This window comes from Prinia subflava, chromosome 2 (genome assembly GCF_021018805.1).
Source record: "Prinia subflava isolate CZ2003 ecotype Zambia chromosome 2, Cam_Psub_1.2, whole genome shotgun sequence".
Taxonomy (NCBI): Eukaryota; Metazoa; Chordata; class Aves; order Passeriformes; family Cisticolidae; genus Prinia; species Prinia subflava.
Window position 1 is genome coordinate 45557388 of NC_086248.1, and position 19730 is coordinate 45577117.

The 19730-nt window shown below is 34.4% G+C and overlaps 1 protein-coding gene across 4 annotated transcripts in view; it reads right to left on the reverse strand.

Annotated features, from left to right (window-relative positions):
• The window catches only part of AK9 (adenylate kinase 9), a 58960-nt gene that overhangs the window by 31381 nt on the left and 7849 nt on the right, over window positions 1-19730 (reverse strand). For all 4 annotated transcript variants that reach the window (XM_063389784.1, XM_063389783.1, XM_063389785.1 and 1 more), the window contains 12 exons: window positions 18205-18317; window positions 16555-16728; window positions 15751-15876; window positions 13497-13571; window positions 11966-12070; window positions 9955-10094; window positions 9690-9870; window positions 8796-9225; window positions 6782-6912; window positions 5916-6072; window positions 5154-5274; window positions 4675-4745 (listed from right to left, as the gene is read on the reverse strand). In XM_063389784.1, coding sequence (XP_063245854.1) covers window positions 4675-4745; window positions 5154-5274; window positions 5916-6072; window positions 6782-6912; window positions 8796-9225; window positions 9690-9870; window positions 9955-10094; window positions 11966-12070; window positions 13497-13571; window positions 15751-15876; window positions 16555-16728; window positions 18205-18317 — 1824 coding nt within the window. The remainder of the gene's footprint in view (window positions 1-4674; window positions 4746-5153; window positions 5275-5915; window positions 6073-6781; window positions 6913-8795; window positions 9226-9689; window positions 9871-9954; window positions 10095-11965; window positions 12071-13496; window positions 13572-15750; window positions 15877-16554; window positions 16729-18204; window positions 18318-19730) is intronic.

Consider the following 19730-nt stretch of genomic DNA (forward strand, 5'->3'; position numbering starts at 1 on the left):
TATGTGCATTTAACAACTTTCTATTAAAATAAAATGGTTTATATTTGATTTATTTCTGGTTTATTTTTTGTTCTTTAAAATATTCTAACAATTCTAGCAGATAAAAGCTAAAATGTGTATTTCAAAAACGAAAGCAGACCGTCTCCATTAAAGATGAGTTGCCTTCAAAGTGTTTTTTGAGTGAAAGCTGGTACAAGATTTCATTTATCTTTTCATCAGCTTATGGTTTTATTTCATTTACAAGACTGGTACTGGATAGGGTCAAGGAAGACAGATGGACAGACATTAAGTGAAGTAAATGAAGGGTATGTCCTTTCTCTTGTTATGTTCAGAAAGTGAGAAGAGCTTTCAGAAATACTGACTTCTCTAATCATAGGCTTTTGTTATTTTTCCTTCTGCAAAACATTGCATAGTTGTTCTCCACCAATATTCCTTAGTCTTTTATTTATCTGAATGAGAGACTAAAAGAATTTAAGAACTGAAGGTATTTAGGATTTAATTGAGGAAGTTGTTCTTAACCTTTCTGGTTTTCAAATTTTGAAATTTCTCTGCCTAAAATGCAGAGATTACAGGTATTAAAATGCAATTATCACATCTGATTTATGAAGGACACCAGAAAGAAGCTTTGAAGATCATGCAGCTTTGCTCAAAGACTGAACAAACTGTGAAGGTAATATCACTAGAGCTTGCTTTGAAGTTCGCAGTACAAGTAATTTGCAATCTCTCATCTCTAGTTCAGTAAACTGTCCTTGTCCAAACTCTCTCACTGGAAAGCCTCCAGTTTAAGGTAGGGGAAAGCACAAATCAGGATGCAAGTCAGTCAAGATGAACAAAGGAAATATATTTAGAGGCTGTAGGACTGAGCACACATCATCTGCCTGGTAAATGTTATAATTACAATTGATTCTAGAAAGTATTTATCTTCAAAGACTGAATAGGAAATGCACGAACATGAACAGGTTTAATATTTTTTTTCTGTTGTTTCAAATATCTCACTGAATTTAACCTGATGATAAAAATAAAGAAGCAAGAACACAGAATAAAAGCCTAAGTAAGAGAAGGGTATTGATTCAACCCTCCACTATCTGTAGTGAGAAAGGAGATCAATATTAAAGAGTTGGGATTCAACATTAAAGAGTTTATAACTAACACTGATTTTAACAGGTGTAAAAGCACAAACACGAGAGGCAACACCTGGAATTATCAGCCCAGCTACCAATTTATTTTTGCCAAGAACTTCTGCCCAAATAGCAAGAGCAGCAGAAGAGATATCAGTAAAGATGGGGTTGTACAAACACACCAGCCTGAGCTACTGAGGCAAAAGCATGTGTGCTCCAGTTGAGTTTGCTATAGAAAGGAAGTAATCTCTGGCAGAAATGGGGCAGGAAAAGAACATGCCAAGTGAAGTATTTCTTCAGGAAGACTGGAGTGAACCCACAGATCTGCTTGAAGCTGAGAACTCCTCTACAAGAGCCGAAATATAGTCTCACAAATTGATATAGATGTCTTCTAGAATAAATACAGTCATACTCAGGCAAAGCTTGTGCAAAAATGCTTAAATAAAGAAATTCCTGAAAAAAAACCCTGAGAATAATTGTGTCAAAGGACATGAAAAAAAATACATGAGGCTATAATTTTGAGCTAGACATTACAAGCAAGAGTTACCACATAAATTGATTTCTATATGTTTAGCAGACATTTCAGCATTGAACTCAGCTTCTTAACTCCCTTAAATGCATTTGTTAGATTTACATGAAGTCTCCTTCTCCAGTTATTTTTACTCTCATTAAGACACGTGTAAGTACCTTGTTCATTACTGGAACCATTCTTTTCCTTTTAAACACAGACAATATTATAAACTTGAATATGTTCAGTGCTGAAGCAATTCCAGATTCCACTGACGTTAAAAAATTGTAATTATTAAAATGTGCATCTATTAATATAGGACAGGACAGGATAGGACAATTTCAGTTGGAAGGGACCTACAATGATCATCTACTGGTCATCAACTGAACAATTCAGGGCTGACCAAAAGTTAAAGCACGTAATTAGTGGCATTTCCTAAATGTTTCTTAAATGCTGTCAGGTTTGGGACATCAATCACATCTCTAGGAATCCTGTTATGGTGTTTGACCACCTTCTCAACAAAGAAACACTTCCTGATGCCAAATCTAAGAGTCTCCTGGTGCAGCTTTGAGTCATTCCCAGAGGACAACATATCTGAGAGACCACAAGGGTATGATTTGGGCTCTGGAGTATTTTTCTGAGCTATCATTTTTTATATAAACTGCTATATATAATAAAAATCCAACAAACTGTGAATTTGTGAACTGTGAACATTCATTTATATTGTTGTAAAGACATGCCATATGGGAGAAAAGCTGCAGTCAATGTGCTGATAGCACTACATGTGAAATAAAACAATGTCAGGCTAAGAGCAGCATGACTGAAGTGTTTTGGTGAGTCAGTGTTTGATTATTGAAATAAAATGTAGGTGTATGAAAACATGATTTTCTCTGAACAAGTATTTAATACATCTTAAGATCACATGACATTACCACATCTGTAATTAATAAATGTTGTTTTGATGTACTCAGATCAAAATTAGTTAGATATTCAAAACTACCATGAACTTTGTTACTTGAGATACAGATGAAAAAGTATCTTTGCAGAAGCCTTTATATTTAATACTACAGGATTCATTCACTTTGGAGAAGAGCTATGTGTTTTATTAGAAACTATAAAAAGTTATATTGTGGATTTTTAAAAAAGTTTACATGCAATGTAAAGAACCCTAGAAAGCTATAGTATTTTTTTCACAGAGTAGATGAAATGTCACCTCATTAAAAATTAAAAGCATGCTATCTTATTCAGTCTATCTTATACTACCTTTACAACTTAGGCCTTGTTATATATATGTAAAATAAATGCCAGACTAGGTCAGGAAAGAAAATGATGCATGTGAGACATACTGGTAATACAGAACTTAAGCTTGGCCATATTAATTTTGTATAGAAACCAGTATGTTATGTATGAAAGAAAGACAGTAATAGCAGTCCAGACCCTTGATGAGGAAAAAAAAAAAAAAAAAAAAAAAAAAAGGGAATTCATGCATTTTATTTTTTAATTTCATCTCCAGGCCTTGGGTGATAATTTAGGCTATGAATAGGAAATCTTGAGACTGCATAGTAGAGAAAAAAAATACTCCAAAGTCCCCAATAGAGACAGATATTTATGCATGGTAAATCATCGTGACAGCAGATCCAGATCAGACAGAAACATTGTTCTAAGAAACTAAGCACTAATTAAAGAAGGCTAAGAGGGAAGTAAAACCCTGCAGCTTTTTGGACTATTGAGATTGAAACTAACTGGAACTAACTCTAAACCTCAATCCAACTGGCAGAATCTGAGGTGCTAAAATCCAGCCTATTTGTAACAGCTGGTCTGCTGCCAAAATCTCACTCCTCACAGATTATTCACTTCTGCCCAGGACAATTATATTTTCTCTGCTGGAAACGAAGTATAACACAATTCTGATATAACAGTAGGATCTTTATGGGAAACAAAAAAACATGTGGTTTTGTCAGTATAGAAAGCAACAAAGTAAGATCCTTTTTACCCAAAATGTTTTATTAATGTTGTTACCAGAGGAGAAGCCTCATTTAATACACAGAACTCCATTATTTTTTATGGTGTTAAGTTAGATTTTTAAACACTATTCTCCATAAACAAAAAGGAGGGGAGAAACAATGACAGATGGGTGAACCCCCCAGACTTAATCACAACAAATATAACCTTGACTCGACCCCTCTCAGGGCCATTAGGAGATCATGATGAAGGCATTGTCTGGGTGTGAAATCTATGGAGGTGGGTCACCCTGAGAAGCCCTCTCTGGCTGAGGTGTATTACTGCCTACAGGGCATGAGATTCATTAGGGGATGCCTCGAGAAAAGCAGTTTGGGATTGGGGGGGATTTATAATATTACGAAGCTTTTCTGAGAAAGACCAAAAGCAAGGAGAAGTAAAGATAAAATGGATTGGAGAGGAACTAGCATGGACAGTAGAGTAAGAACAGGATGAAAGGGGAGATGGGAATACATGCTCAGACTCATTGAATGGTCCTAGGGACATAGAGCTGCAGCAGCCTCACCTCTACTGAGCTTCTGGATTCAGCAATTCATAATGTGTGTTACTATCAGATGGAGCAAATCCTAATGCATGTTAAAAGAGCTGCTGCTGAACCAATTTTCATTCCCTTTTAATTACTTCAGGCTGAGCTTACTGGAGGAAGACCAGAAAATCAGACAATCTTGTGATTTTCTCATTAACTATTGACAAAGTTCCAGCAATGTTTTGTAATTTTTAAAGAGCTACAGACTTTTTGATGAGTAGTTTCAAGACAGTTAATAAACCACTTAGAAAAGTTGCTAGAGGAGACAGAGTCAAATCCTTTGGATTTATTAAAAACTGCAACAGTGCTGGCTGATTTAATGGAAACCATCTCTATTCTGTAACATCCATGAGGAATGACACAAAGAAATCAGTTAGTGACAATAGTAAGAAAAAGTAATTTTTCCAGATGCTGAATGCAAAAAAGAAATCAAAACTGGAAAATCAAACCACTAAAGGATTGAAACATATAATTAGACAGAACAGAAGTCAAATGATACACACCTTCACCTTTCTCCTCATCAGCAGCTGAAGATTGATCTTCCTCTGACATCAGTGTTTCTTCCATTTCTTCTCTGCATATAAAAGTTTCTTTATCTTAAGACCTTTACAGATATCACCAAAGCAAGTTGCAGATATATTAAATGTAAAGATGTGGAAATATAATTTGAGTTGTAAAAGATAAAAATCATGTATCTTTTATTATCTAAAATGTTACTGTCTCATTGCATTAAAAGGCTGGACTAATGAAAGGCTAATGGAAAAGCATTTAGAAAGAGATTTTACTGCCACCATATGTAGTGATATAAATGTGATATTCCTTAAAGACAACAGATATTGGATTATTTCTTTTACATCATAACTAGTCTTAGTGTACTGCTTTAGTTAATTTGTGTGATAAATGCACTGATACATTTAACACAAAGTGAGGCTAGAATTTTCTTGTGCTCATTTTATACATTGAGATATTTGGAATATTTTACCTTGTATTATCTTCTTTCTTCAGTGTTTCTTCATCTAATGCTTCATCTGTTGGTCTTTCCAAAATCTCAAAATTATTTTCATTCCTACTTGCTAGGTATGCTCTGTGTAGTATACAGGCTCCTGCAGTACAATTACATGACAGTAATAACTTTAATGCATCTGTATAAAACTGAAGTCATTGGGCTAGGAATTCCATTTAATAAATTATTGACAACTTTCTTTTAAAGTCAACAAAAAGCATTTATACCACTGAAATGTTATTATGCTGTTGATTTCTACTGCTGTTGATTTCTGTTGATTTCTACTGCTGTTGATTTCTGTTGATTTCTACTGCTGTTGATTTCTGCTCTTTTTTTAGAGTTTTTTTTTCAATTTAAAGCACCTAATAAACTGAATCTGGGATATTGGAAGGTTATGAAGGCTATAAAGGGAGACAGAACTGAAATTATTTATCTAATACTTTCATATATCATGTGTTATGCTGACATTTATTTTATTTGCAAGTGTACAAAAAAAGCTGTGAAGAAACAAATGAAAAACATTCAAATAAATATATAAATGATGTGCATGCCGCTACTACAGCTGGTTGGCAGAAATTAAGAATAAGCTGTTCCTACTAGGAACTCTACAGATTTATTTACTTTGACAAATAGAATTATATATGGCTGTGTGGCTGAAACCTGTTTTCATCAGTGGACTTACAGATATCAACACAGAAAAAAAGAGAAAATATAAAGTTGCATTAGGGTGCATTTACTAACCATCTTTTTGTGTATCCTTCAGACAGACAACAGTGTCATGCAGAAGTCCTTTCTCTGATAAAGCTGACCAGTGGTCTGCTGACAGAGGGTAATTATCCACTACCCACCCTCCTCTTTCTGAAGCACCAGGAAACCTGTCTTTGTTCGTCTTCATAAGCTGTTAGAAAACGTCACATTCAGGAATATAAAAAGACCTCAGTCAGCTGTACAAAAAAGACTGCACAATACAAAATTACTTTCTAAATGCTATGATTTTCCTTATTGTCATTTCAGGTCAATAAAAAGTAAGACATTTATATGTTGAATGAAATTAAAAACATTTTAAGCAAGAAGATACTAACATAATAGTGATTTTTTTAAGCTTGCCTATAAAGAATTTATACTCCAGTTTCAATAGTTACATACCATTGAACAAATTTAAAACATTTCAAGATTCTTGGATAATCTTCATAAACAATTCTTTTCAAACTCTTATACCTGGTGTTCACCTCTTTAATAGTGACTAAAAATATAAGAATAGAGCAAGCACACAATGATCTCTCAGATAATTCTCCCAGCTGTTAAACAATTTGTAGCTCAGGTAATTTGCAAGGCAGAAATAATTTCTGTGTGCGTGAATATATATACACACATGCACACACATATTTTTATTATATATAAAGGACTATAAAATAGTCCTTAATAGATTTGTCTTCCGTGATCTTCCTCAGTGTCTCCTCAATCCTATGTAAGCTTTTGGGTTATGTGATATAAATGAAGCTGATCTCTCAAATGGAAAAATTAAGAACATATATGGATAATGTATAAACTGTTACAAGTTGCTCCTAGGAAAAAAGTATTGTGCTATATAGTACTTGTAGTCTCACCTCTGCAATAGCTCCCTCCAGTACTTCAGCATATATTTCAGGGGTCGGAACTTCAGAGAGTGATGCATTTCTCATGGCTTCTTCTACCATGGCTTGAACTTCTGGGTGGTCAGCATTTATCTCTTGTATTCCTAACAACACGGATATTTTAAATGCACTTCACAGAGAAATTAGAAATTAGGAATCAAATGAAGCACTAAATCTTAACTCCAGCACAGCATTCATTTTAAGCAGTACACAATTTCTCTGAGAATGAAACAAACACCAGTTCTGAATGCAGATGTAGAGTGTGTCTCATAAACTAAGATCTTGGTTTGCTCTCTCAGTATAAAAACTCAACTTTTTTAACTTTACGGTATTTTCTACCTCTAAGGTAAATATTGCTTCAATATGAACAGAATGATATTTCTGTACTAGAACAATCAGGCACTTACAGCATGCTAGAACTTCCTTGGATTTGATTTCCCTTTGATTCCTAAATCAAAAGGTTGACCAGACTAACTTTTCAATCAATACAAATTTTAGATCAAGGCAGTGTATTTCAAACATTAATGTAGCATTCCCTCCCATACACAAAACATTCTTTTTGGATCCACATTTTCTTATTAATTGCTGGCACAACAACTGTAATTATTTAAAAGTTTTTTAAGGAACACTCACAGTTAACAATTTGATAAAATTTGGCAAAGAAATGTTTTAGCCAACTGCAGAATCTACTGTGAGTATAATTTGGAAAAAAATGCCATATTTACTTTCTGTATTTATGTAAGGATTTTTCAATGATTGTATTAATACTCTTTACATGCACAAATGTACACCTTTATCAGGTTATTTTTGCCAAGTTACAAAGTGCCTAGAAAAGGGGCAGCAGCTTAATAATTTCCATTCTGCAAAAAACCTCAATGCAGCCCAACCCAAATATCTCCTTATCTATTAAAAAATTCTGAAACAATCTTATGCAACAAAATGATATGTAAGGGAAAAGACATCCTCTGTTTGTACTTCAGTTTTGCAATAGAATTGCTTGAGTTCTCCAAAGTTTTTAATTAGGATTAATTTCTCATTAATTCTAATAGGATTTCACATTCCTGGCTTCAAAAGTATTTACACAGTAAGGAATCTGGAACATAACACTGTTTAACTCTTCCAATTTTGGTGTCACAGCTCATCATTATTCTTACTGCAATGACAGTGACTGGTGATCAGCAACCAGCACCAGTTTTGCAGCACTAGAGGAATACACTGACCTCTTGTTAGATGTATCTACCCATGAAAAAGTCAAACACAATTCCTTGCTTAGGTGAATAAGGCAAAATGGCCTGATTGTCCATTGGAACCATAACTAGAGCCAACTATAAAAAGGCAATTCTAATTCAATGGAGTATTTTTGTCTCAAAAGAAAATTTTGAAAAGTCTCCATTGAGCTTCCTTGGAAAAAAAATACCAACTATGTTTAAAAGATACTAAATAACATATTATTTCCACATTTTCAATATACTTATTGAATTCATCAAGCTGTAGAAAACTAGACATCTTAAGAAGTCTAAATGTGAACAGAGCTGGAGTGACTTATGAATGTGCCACATGTGGCAGAATACTTGGAAGGCTGCTCCGAAGCGGATAATCTCTAGATTGTGGATTCATATCAGTCTAGCTGACAAGCTGCTCTCTTGATGAGTATTTCATTTTTACAGAGATTTAACTTGTCAGAAAGTCATTAAAATGGAATGCTTTCAACCAGTGTCAGTCAGAACCAATTTCTTCTTTCAGCTCAGAGTTCAGAAAACTCTTTTTCAGAAGGCTCTCAAGTTCAAAGAATTTATATACATATATGTAAAAAATACTGAATTTTACTTAGCCATTCCCTTCAGTGCCATGTTCTTTTAGTTCATATTTCATGCACACCAATCATAACTTCTGCAACTTTTTCTATATCAAAGAGACAGCAAGTGCCTCAGTTAAATAATGTAAAGCAAATAAGACAGCTTCAAAGACCCCAGAACAGCTTATTCACCTGATTCTTCTGATTGTTCTTCTAATTCCAATCTTTTGGATTCTTCTGATTGTTCTTCTGATTGTTCTTCTGATGGTTCTTCTGATTCCAATCTTTCGGATTCTTCTGATTGTTCTTCTGATTCCAATCTTTTGGATTCTTCTGATTGTTCTTCTGATGGTTCTTCTGACTCCAGTCTTTTGGATTCTTCTGATTGTTCTTCTGATTCCAATCTTTTGGATTCTTCTGACTGTTCTTCTGATGGTTCTTCTGATTCCAGTCTTTTGGATTCCTCTGATTCCAATCTTTTGGATTCTTCTGATTGTTTTTCTGATTCCACTCTATTTTTCACTGCTTCTATAGCCTTTTCTACTGCATCCTTTAGCAATTTCTGAGTTTCTTTTTCTCTTAATTCTTTATATGGTTGAATGAGTTTGTCCATATCAAGAATCTAGTAAAATGATTTGAAAAAATACAAATGTCACAGAAGACAAATATAGCATCTAATCCAACTTCTATAAAATGAAGCTATTTTGGAAAAGCTGTGCAGATTTCAGAAAAAATTACATATAATTCAAGTGCTGGGCATTTTTGAAAAAGAAATTCTTTCTAATTTGCATTTACATTTAATTATCTAATTTAATTATTAAATCATATATTTAATTATCTAATGTCTAATATCTAGTACTAAAGTTATTCATAATATTCTAATGCTAAGACAATTGCAACATAAGAGGGTATATAAAAGTATTTCTGATCTGTAGTTACTTTTATAACAATGAATTCCTCTAAAATTCTGTTTTCTCTGTAATCCCTGTATTTGTAATGTGAATGTTAATAACATGACAAGAATGTGCTTAGCTGATTCCCAAGCCCCAGCTGATACTCTGCTACCTAAGATATTTATGAACCTACCGTTCCTTTATAGTTGTGTGCAATTACATTACAAAGAGTTGTTCTTCCAGACAAGGGAGGACCAAATACAAACACTTTACAAGGAGAAACTGGCATTGGAGGTAAGAGGTAAGGCCGTGGATTCAACATAAATTTTTTCAATGCCTCTTCGGATGACAGTATGTACATTTTACCTAGAAAACTTAAAACAGAAGAGAAGCTAGCAAATATAGACACTTATCTCATAAAATAGATATGAAAATTAGGAGTGTCAAATTCCACTCACCTAACAGCAAACTCTGGGTTTCCCATTACAATGTCCCCTTCCTTTAGAGCCACAGGACACACTTGTCCCCACCTGCTCCTGCGCCATCGGTATCTGGGTGCTATCAGCTTGTACGATGACAGAGCCCGGAAAAGTTCATCCTGTTTATTAAAATAGCAGTAATTCCAAGTGCAATTTTTGTCTGAAGCTACATATGCCTTTTTATTGAACTTTTTTGAGACCTTTTGATGGAAAATAAGTAAACTTAAAAAAGAAAACCATGTCATGCTTTTTAGAACATTTTTTTTTTTAAATTATGTACTTCAGAATTGTAGAACAATTTTAAAGATAAATTACTTCAGTTTCACGTTTATTTAAAAGAATTAGTACTTAAAATACTCCATGTAGGCTTTAGTTACTATTTTTAGAAGTTTAAAATTATAAAGAGCTATTTATTGAAGACAACAGAAAATGGCTAAGATTTCCTCTAACGGGTATGGAAAAAGGACCATGATCTGTGTCAGGAAATAGCAATATTAAAATATCTATTTCAGGCATGCAGAAATATTCTATGATAGGAATAAGTTTAATAGCCTTTTTACAGAATGTGAATAGTGAGTGAACTCTGAAGTAATGGTGACTCTAAATTCAGAATAGTACAGACAAGTGCTGGCTGTGAATAACTGCAGAAGAACTTTCAGAACCAACAAAGGCAGACATTAAAATAGCAGTTTTACACAGAAAGTTATGAATTATCACTGACTTTCAGTACTCAGAAATAGATCCCTCTGTGAAAACATTTTTTCAATGCCCAAGAGCAGTCAGAAATCAACTTGAATGTTAGGAATGTTAAGCACATAGAGAATAGATGATAAAAGTTTATGTTTAAATTGTTTAAATATTGCCCTTGTCTTTAATGCAATGGGCCTCTTGCTGCCCTAATCTCAGAAAGGACACAGCAAAATTGGATAAGTTTCAGAAAAACGTAATATAATTGATCAATCCCATAAAAAGATTGTTGTGTAAGAAGGAATAAAATTATATAGAGCAGAATTCTTCAATATAGCTACGTAAGAGCAGGACAGAAGTCTGAAACCATGAGTTACTAGAGGGTAGGTGTAGGGAACCAAACTATTCCCTGACTTCTGCATACTGGAGGACACTGAGCTAAAAGGCTGCAGGTTCAACACAAAGGGAAGCAATTCTGTAGATAATGTCCAATTAAGATGAAGAACTCTGCCCTGAATACTGTGCTTACTAAAAGCTTACACACAAACTAAAACAAACACACAAATGAACTAAATAATAAATACACATGACCTCTGACACAGAAATTCTTTCACTTGTAAATTTGTTAAGAACTGAGAAAAGTGAAGGGAGGGGTATTTCTCTGAAAATGTGGGGTCTCCCCATTACACTTCCATTCATATAGTCAAAGTTCTGTTTAAGAGACAGGAAGGATGATTGGAACTAAGTATAGGTGATGACATTCATGCAAAACTCCTGGTTTTTGGTTTTACTTGGAAGGGACACAAATGATAATTGCCACGATTCAGCAAAATTCAGCACTAACTCGTCATGTTTGTAATTAATTACAGAAAAACAGAATGAATGTGATCTCAGGCAGAATGCTGGTATATTTGGATTAGCATGTTGTTTCTTATTCAGGAAAAGAGTAGGCTGATCTAGTCAGTTGAGACTGTTATCCTTTAGCTAAAGTTTCTTTATTTCCTTGGAAGGAATTGCTTTTTCTTTTATTGCTAAAATAAACATTTCGTTCAAAGTTTTATTATAATTATTATCCCTTTTTTTGGAAATGATAGGTTCTTTTATTTTCATACTTTTAAAGTGGATTTCAGTCCCAGAATTACCTTAAATTCTCATTTCTGAAAGGTCAGTGCTTACAAAATGCCCTTACTGCATAGTGAAACTAACTAGTTGATGTAAAACAAAGATGCTATAATATAAGCTTACAGCAGAAAAGAAAAATAATTCTATTTCAGTCACTCACACTTTAGAAAAGCACACTTACATTTTGCTTTCCCTCCAGTGTGTCTTCTTCTTCTCCTTCACTTTGAAGTCTGATTATAGGAGCTGCATTTTGAATGTCCATAGACTGAAGTCGGCCTACCACTGCCTGAAGAGAAAATAAGTCGTGATTTAGTACCAATCAAAACTGCTTTTGTCTTCTGAAGGGCCCCTAAAGTCTCTTTAAAACTGTGACTTATTATTCATACAATGGCTATGTAAACACCAAGGCCCAGTTTCTAACTCAGACTCGTGCTAGTTATTGAGTTTTAAGAGGCTATTTGGTGGATACAGGCAATGCAAAAGGCCAAATCACAGCCCTTGTATCTTCCATTATGCTGTGAATCCCAAGCCTACTAAAGGACACGACTGTGAGGTTCCCCCAAGGCAGTGCAAATACTCAGATGAGCTCCAATTGGAAAAAGAGCTAAGTCTCTTTGGGAAATCAGATTAGGCATATTCAGAAGCAATACAATTTGGGGAGGTTTTTTTGAAAGGTATTTAAACCAAATGTCTACCAATGAGAATCAGATGATAACAAGTTTATTTCAAGTATTTCCTGAATGTAATATTGATTGAATGCAACTATTCTTGAAATGAAAAAGCAAATTCTGTCATGTTTGGGCTAGTTTTATTATAGGCCTTTGCCTTACCTGTAGGTAAAATTGTTGGAATCATAACATAACTTGATTGCACTTACTATAAATTTTGTATTGTAATGTTCACAAACAGATCATAAATGAGGAAATTGTATGTTCTAATGCTGCAAAATTACTGGGTTTTTTTTATTTCCCATAGGACCACTCTTGGTAGAATTAAGCATAAACTGAAATAATTAACTTACAGAATTATAATAACACAATTTATTTCAAACAGAGGAGAAAATGCAGAAGTTCACTTCCTATCTTGTCAGAGACAATCTCCTACTTAATTTTAAACCCCATACCCTAGGTTATGATTTGAAGCAACTTTTAGTTGTGAGGCAAAGGATGATTATTTGTCTTCAAAATTTACCACTGCAGGTTTTGTAACAGGGAGAGTAAGTTGCTCTGTTACAAGCTAAAAATCTAGACACAAGCACTCAGCAGAATTCTTACAAGAATCAAGGGTCTTCTATTAGATTGCAAAACAATATCAAAATTAACTAAAATTATATTCCATTATACAAAATATATTTTAGACACAAGCATCAAATAAAACAGTTTTGTAAATATATCATACTGAAAATGTTTTAATTTCTCATTATATTTTACATTAATACAGATCAAAAACATTGAAACCAGATGGACAAAATACAAAAGTTTATAGCCTGCCTGAAAATATTGTCATGTAAAATACACGTAAGCCTCAGAACAGAGCAGTGAATCTTACAACTAATAGAGGAAGGAAAGCAAGTATTTCAAAAGTCATGTTTTGTAATAGTAAATGAATGCATTTTAAACACAACTTAAAATTTGCCAACAGGAAAACAATCCTCATAATTGAGAAATTATTTTCTAGTGGAGGTTAACTTAGCTGGTGCATAGTGTACTTACCTCAAAGACAAGATCTGGTTGCTGAGTTCCATCTACTTCAATAAGATACCGACAATCCTGCTCAGTCAAAAATTCCTGTTGAAGAACATACCTGTCAACTGAGTATAGTTAACCAGATAATGACACTGAAGCTCCTTCTCTTCCTACACATATCAAAGGCTGGACTCCTAGGGACTCCAGCAAAATCAAGATTCATTGTATTAATGGCTTATAAAATCTTATGGAGATTAACTTCTATTTGATGATAGATAAATACAGACAGAATTCCAAAATTGTAGTTACATGGGTTCAGAAGACAGTTTAGATGTCTTAGCTCAAATGCAAGAGTTAAAAAATATCAAGATACAATAACATTTTGTGTATGAATTTAACTTTTAATTGTCTATCTTAATTCTTTGCTGGAAAATGATGACAACCTCAATCAATCCATTTCTTGGAAATGCCAGTCATAAGACCAATGTTTTAATGTTGGTCTTGACTCCCAATTCCTCTAAAATTTGGACCATATATTTTATTTTTCTTATTTTAAATTGTCACATTAGCAAATAATGTCCTAGACTAAAAAAAAATCCCATGTCAGTTGTAAATGCCTTTCTCGGAGGGCTGAGAACACTCACTCCATTCCTGACAAATGCTAGTCTAAACTCAAGCCTAAAAAGGCCTCTTGAAGGTGACTTTACAACTTTGCAGATAATATGTTCACTTCTTCACTACATTTTGATTAGAGCTCATTTCCTGGCTCATTTTATCTAGTCTGTCTTCTATACTTTCAAATACTCTTCTAAAGAGAGAATAATAGTTCATGTTTCTCTTATATACCATGGTCTTACAGTCGTATTAGTACATCCATAGTATTTGAGTTTAGACAATAGCATCTCATTTTTTGACTCAGTTTTGACTAACTAACTCCCCACAGATTGCAGATTGTCTGAAGTACTGAGGTCTAGCCAATTATTTCACATGTTGTAGTTGTTCATTAGGTTTCCTTCCTCACTGCAGTATTTCACATTTATTTCAGGTCATTTTAATCCCAACAATTTACCAAGAAATCAAAGTGCGTTCTCCAAAGGTCATTCTACCTATCTCCCTATCAGTGCAAACTGCACGTGTTATAAGCTTTTTGTTTCAACTTCAGTTTCATCATCTCAAACTCTGCCTGGGCCAATTGATAAAACCCTGTGCTCTTTTAATGTCTTAGTGGACCACTAAGCATCTTCACCAATATTCATTGCTAGCAAACCCTAAGTGAACACTACTACCTAGTGGAATGTGTTGAAACTATTGAAGTTTGGTATATAGCCTAAAGTAATTTAATCTAAACAACCTTTATTAGCTCACTTATAAGAAATCCATGTGAGACTGTGTAATGACTAAGGATACCACATTTTTTGTTTTCGCCTTCACAGCAGTAACAAGTTGGTTACTCTAGCAAAGACCATTTTCCATTTTTACACAATTTTATCTATAGGTTTAACTAATCCATAGGGAAATTGGAAGGCATAAACAGGAATTGTCAAGTGGGCATCAAACATGAGTATTTTGCAGTTGTTTGTACTAAGAGATTAAAAACACAAAAAGAAAAAAACCAAAACAAACAAAAAATAAACACCAACAAAACCACAACAAACCAAACCAACTCACAAAAAATAAAACAACCCCCCAAACAACCTCCCAAAAGAACAAACTATTCCTTTGGACCTCATGCTTGCTTCTTTTTTTTTTTTTTTTTGGTGGGGGAAGGAGAGGAGAGGAAGAAACATACAGTAAATCCACTTTCCTGAACACAACAGGGAAAGAAAATGTCATAGCTTCAGAAATTAAATAAGTGGTAAAACAAACGAATGGGCTAATTACTGTGTATATAAATCTGCAGGCAATAAAGCAGGTGAGAAAGAGAGTGGAAGACAACGGATGCAGATTAGTTATGGGATTGCACGCTGGAATGGACTCTGGTAATGGTGATGAAACAATGGAGTCTTCAAATATTTCACTTACTAGATTTGGAAAGCATTTGCGGTGGCAGGTATGGTTTCACTTTTAAAAATCAAAGTTGATTATCTTGACTGCAGAGTAGAAAAAACACCTACAGATGACAACTTTGTATCACTGATTTCAGAATAAATTTCAGAATCTGGGGATATATTGTAGCATGACCACTTCATCAAATCTCAAACTAAAAAAAACCAATGAAAGCAGTGCAAGATATTTTAAAAATCTTTTGTCATGCATATCATATTACTTTGTTTTTTCTTACTTTTAAAGGAGTAAGCATTATATCCTTGTGTATTCCAATTCTTTTTTCTGCATTTTCAAGAAAATCTTCAGGCCTCTGCACTAAGTGATGAACAGGTTGTAATTTCTTACGTGGATCTTCTCCAGTCTGCAAAACAAAATTTCAAGACACAGAAATAATGTAGTAAAATATTTTTTGTCTTCACTCAAATTTAATAAAGTAGCTTTGAAGAGTATTGCAATGAGTATTAGTTCAGTGACTGCTGACCATGATCCTATTCTGATGAAGTGTAGTTTCTGTGAATGGAGAGCAATGTGCCTGGAACTTGCACTCTGGTGCCTATTACAAAAATTTGATCTGCATTCAAAACTAACTCCTTCTTGAAAAAAAAAAAATCCATTTGTAGTAGTGTAACACCAAAACCAGAAAACAAGTTAGTGTCCTGCAAATATTAGTAAAAGGTTGCTACAATAAACAAAAATTAGGAACTCTTATTTGTCTAGATAAGAAACAGGCAGTGCAGAGCCACCCTTCTCCTCCTGATACACACTCTTAACATATGGTAAGAAACAGATCAGTGACTTTTGAGTCAAATACCGAGTCCAGGTTAAACTATACAATAATCAACATTTGCTGTCATTTAAACCTACTGTTTAAGTGTTACCCCACGTCTCTTAAAGCAAGACAGAAATGGAATTAAGATTAAATTTGAGCAAAATAAATTCATAACATAGTATGGTGATACTTTAGAAGATCAGAATTTTTTCTGCTTTGTCTAAAGTACATTGTAAAATTTTCCACTGGCTAGAAATTAGCAATATTTACCTCATCTTCTTCTTCCTCTTCATTCTGCTCTTCATCCTCTTCTCCATCCTGATCTTTCTCTTTCTTACGTTTGCCAGTAACTTCAAGATCCCATTGGCTCCTCTGAAATATTTCCCCTGAATCAGGGTTTTGTCTTTGTCCTGATATTCTTTGGCGTAACTCATAATCTGGACACTAGCAAGGAAAAATTAAAAGTAAATCATGTTTATTGCACTACTATAATGTCTTTTTCTTGGAGAGAGAAAATCTCTAAAATGGTCTACTAATAACAGTATTTCATTATTGCCACAGTTATCTAGAATCTCCCTTCGTCCTTTGTCTTTGGTCTAATGAAAAAAGTGACAATTCCAACATATCCGTGAAAACAGCTTGATCCACTGAAATCAAAGGCAAAGTTACTTTTTTGACTTTGGGATAAAGATTTTTCTCAGTCCTTTTCCCGGAGGGGATGATGTTACTACATGGAGTCAAGAATTTCATTTTTCTTTCTGGTGTAGTTAGTATCACTCTTCTATTTGTATTGTTGCACATGAATCTATACAACACATATTCTCAACAATGGAGATTTCTCACTATGTAGCATTAAAACAAAGACTGACTTTCTCAAAAAATCAAATTTGCCTGAAAAGCAGGACAAAAATACGTCACTTTGATCTTTTAGGATATTTTGAGACCACAGAAAAAAGGTTTGAAATAGGCATTCACCAACTTTATTTATGCATGTTCAAGCAAATTAAGTCTTAAAACTATGGGATTAAAACAAACACTGAGTTAGATCTGCAAAGTGATAGAGTAGATCCAGACCCCGAGGCTTAGCATCTGACAAAACACATAGATGTGCCAACTAGAATCAAAATCCCAATGGGAATAGAGCACACCACCAGAGGCTGACTATTCAGAGCTGTCTCAGCAGCTCATTCTGCACATTCAAAGTAGAAGACAAAAATAATCTAGTTGATTATAAATAAAACATTATTTTAAAATTATTAAAATGAATTGTTTAAAATTATTAAAACATTAAAAATAATCTAGTTGATTATTATAAAACATTATTGCCAGAGGAAGGGCCTGAAAGTGTGTTCATGGCTATACATAGGGTTATTTTGTTGGATGGAGTCTGGCACAGTTCAGTGTGGGCCAGCTAGAATCTTCCCCAGTGAAGAGCTGGGCACAATCTGGAGAATGGCACAGCCCTCAGGCTTCTCAGTGGGCAGTCTGGGCACTGCCACCCCATTCTGACTAACAAGACAGCTTAGCAGTGCTTGGCCAAAGCAGCTGGCCCGATGTCTGAAGAGTCCCTCTTGCCTTGTTTGGTTTACTATTGTGGATGTAGCAAGCAAGCCCATTCTTTTAAGTTACATTGAGAAAGTCCTCTAAATCACACTAACAATGATTTATGTTTCTCTGGTTATATCAGAGTCACTTTTGTAAAATATCTGGTATGTCACATCACTGCTCATGAAGAAACTGAGATTTGTAAACAAGACTAATTAATAATAAAGCAGTTTCATAGCTAGTGATTTACTTTATCATTCTTCAATAAATTCTATACTCAAGTATACAGAGGAAAATATTATATTTGGCATGCATAGCATATGAGTCTACCAATAATTAGGAAAAATACTAAGAAGTTACTGAAGATGACATTACCTTAATGTTAATCAGGACATCCGGTTTTAATTTTAGATTCATTATTTTCTCTATTTGCTGTGGAACAGTCATGTATTCCTCCGAGAGAGAAGGAAATCCAGTGAGAACATAACCTGCCAAATACATTTAATTGAGCATATTTTAAGAGGGTTTGTCAATTATAGAGCTAGTTACACTCATCTCCTTTGAACAATACATGTAGTGGCATAATTTTAAACTATGTACGTGACACAACACTGCCAAAAAAACTGTACACCCATGTCTGCTTCAGATGAAATACAGACAAGTAAGTGTGTTGCTTTCAGCTTTATAGAGTACTCTCAACATCTGTTAACTCAATTAAAAACATGTAGACACTAAAGACCATACTCAGACCACCTGCTTTATGTGCCTAGCTCATACATTGCAGTGCCTAAAAAGTAACAAGCTGTCAGTGAACCAGTTTTGCCACTAAAAGACTTTATAAAATGAACTGCAGAAAGTAGCCACTCTGTCATTTAAAGCATTTCAACTAGGAGTCTAGGCTTTTTTCGCAACCTCTAAATGTTTTGGCTTCTAATGAAGGGAGTTTGAACCATTCTCCTGCCTCCCAAAAGGAGACACTATGCACATGGTATGCACATAATAATAATATAATTTGGTAAGCATCTGTTCACTCAGAACTCCCAATGCTGAGTCCTGTTTGGCAAACACATTTGCTAGACAAGACAAGCAGAGTGGTAATAATACGTTTTCCTAGTATTACAGTGCTCGGCCCCATGGATGAACCTGTGGCTTTCAGGTTCCTGGAAAGTACTGTAACTACTGATGGCTGTATGCATGCAGTAAGAACTACTGAATAGCAACAAAATCAATATTCATGAAGCCAGGATGAGAGACTAAACAAAAATCAGGTGGATGTTTTTAGCCAAATAATGAGAATATTCCTTTCTCAAATATTTCTCAAATAATGAGAAATGGTGCATGCTCAGAATTTTATGTGATAACATGTAAATGCAACTCTGGGCAGCACAAAAACGTGGCAGCCGTCTTTGCAAGAGGTGTTAGGAGTGAAGACTCCTACTTCTTTGGGAAGCTACTGTCCATAGATGCAAGAGAAGAAGAGGATAAGCAAGGGAGAGCAAATTATATAGTCATTCCTCTAGGAAATTAAAATCCTGGATTCTAAACTGTTGATACCTTTAGAGAATTCTGACCGGTAATGAGGTGTGAATGCACAGAACATGCACAGCCTCTGCTTATCAACACATCCCAGATAACAACAGCTGATGTGAGGGAAATGGGAGTGTAAGTGGGAAACCCTTCTCTGAGAGAGTGTTCGCCCCCAAATCAATAATGTGAGGAGACCAAAAATCATGAAGTATAGCTAAGGCAACTATCAACAAGATCAAAAAGTAACCAGGGGATTACCAAGAAGCTTTTGAGACGCACTTATAGAACATACTGTTTAAAAATTTGCATTTTACAAACACTAAAAGTAAAAAACTCAACCTTTCATACAACAGTTTGTAAAATCTTTCATGAAT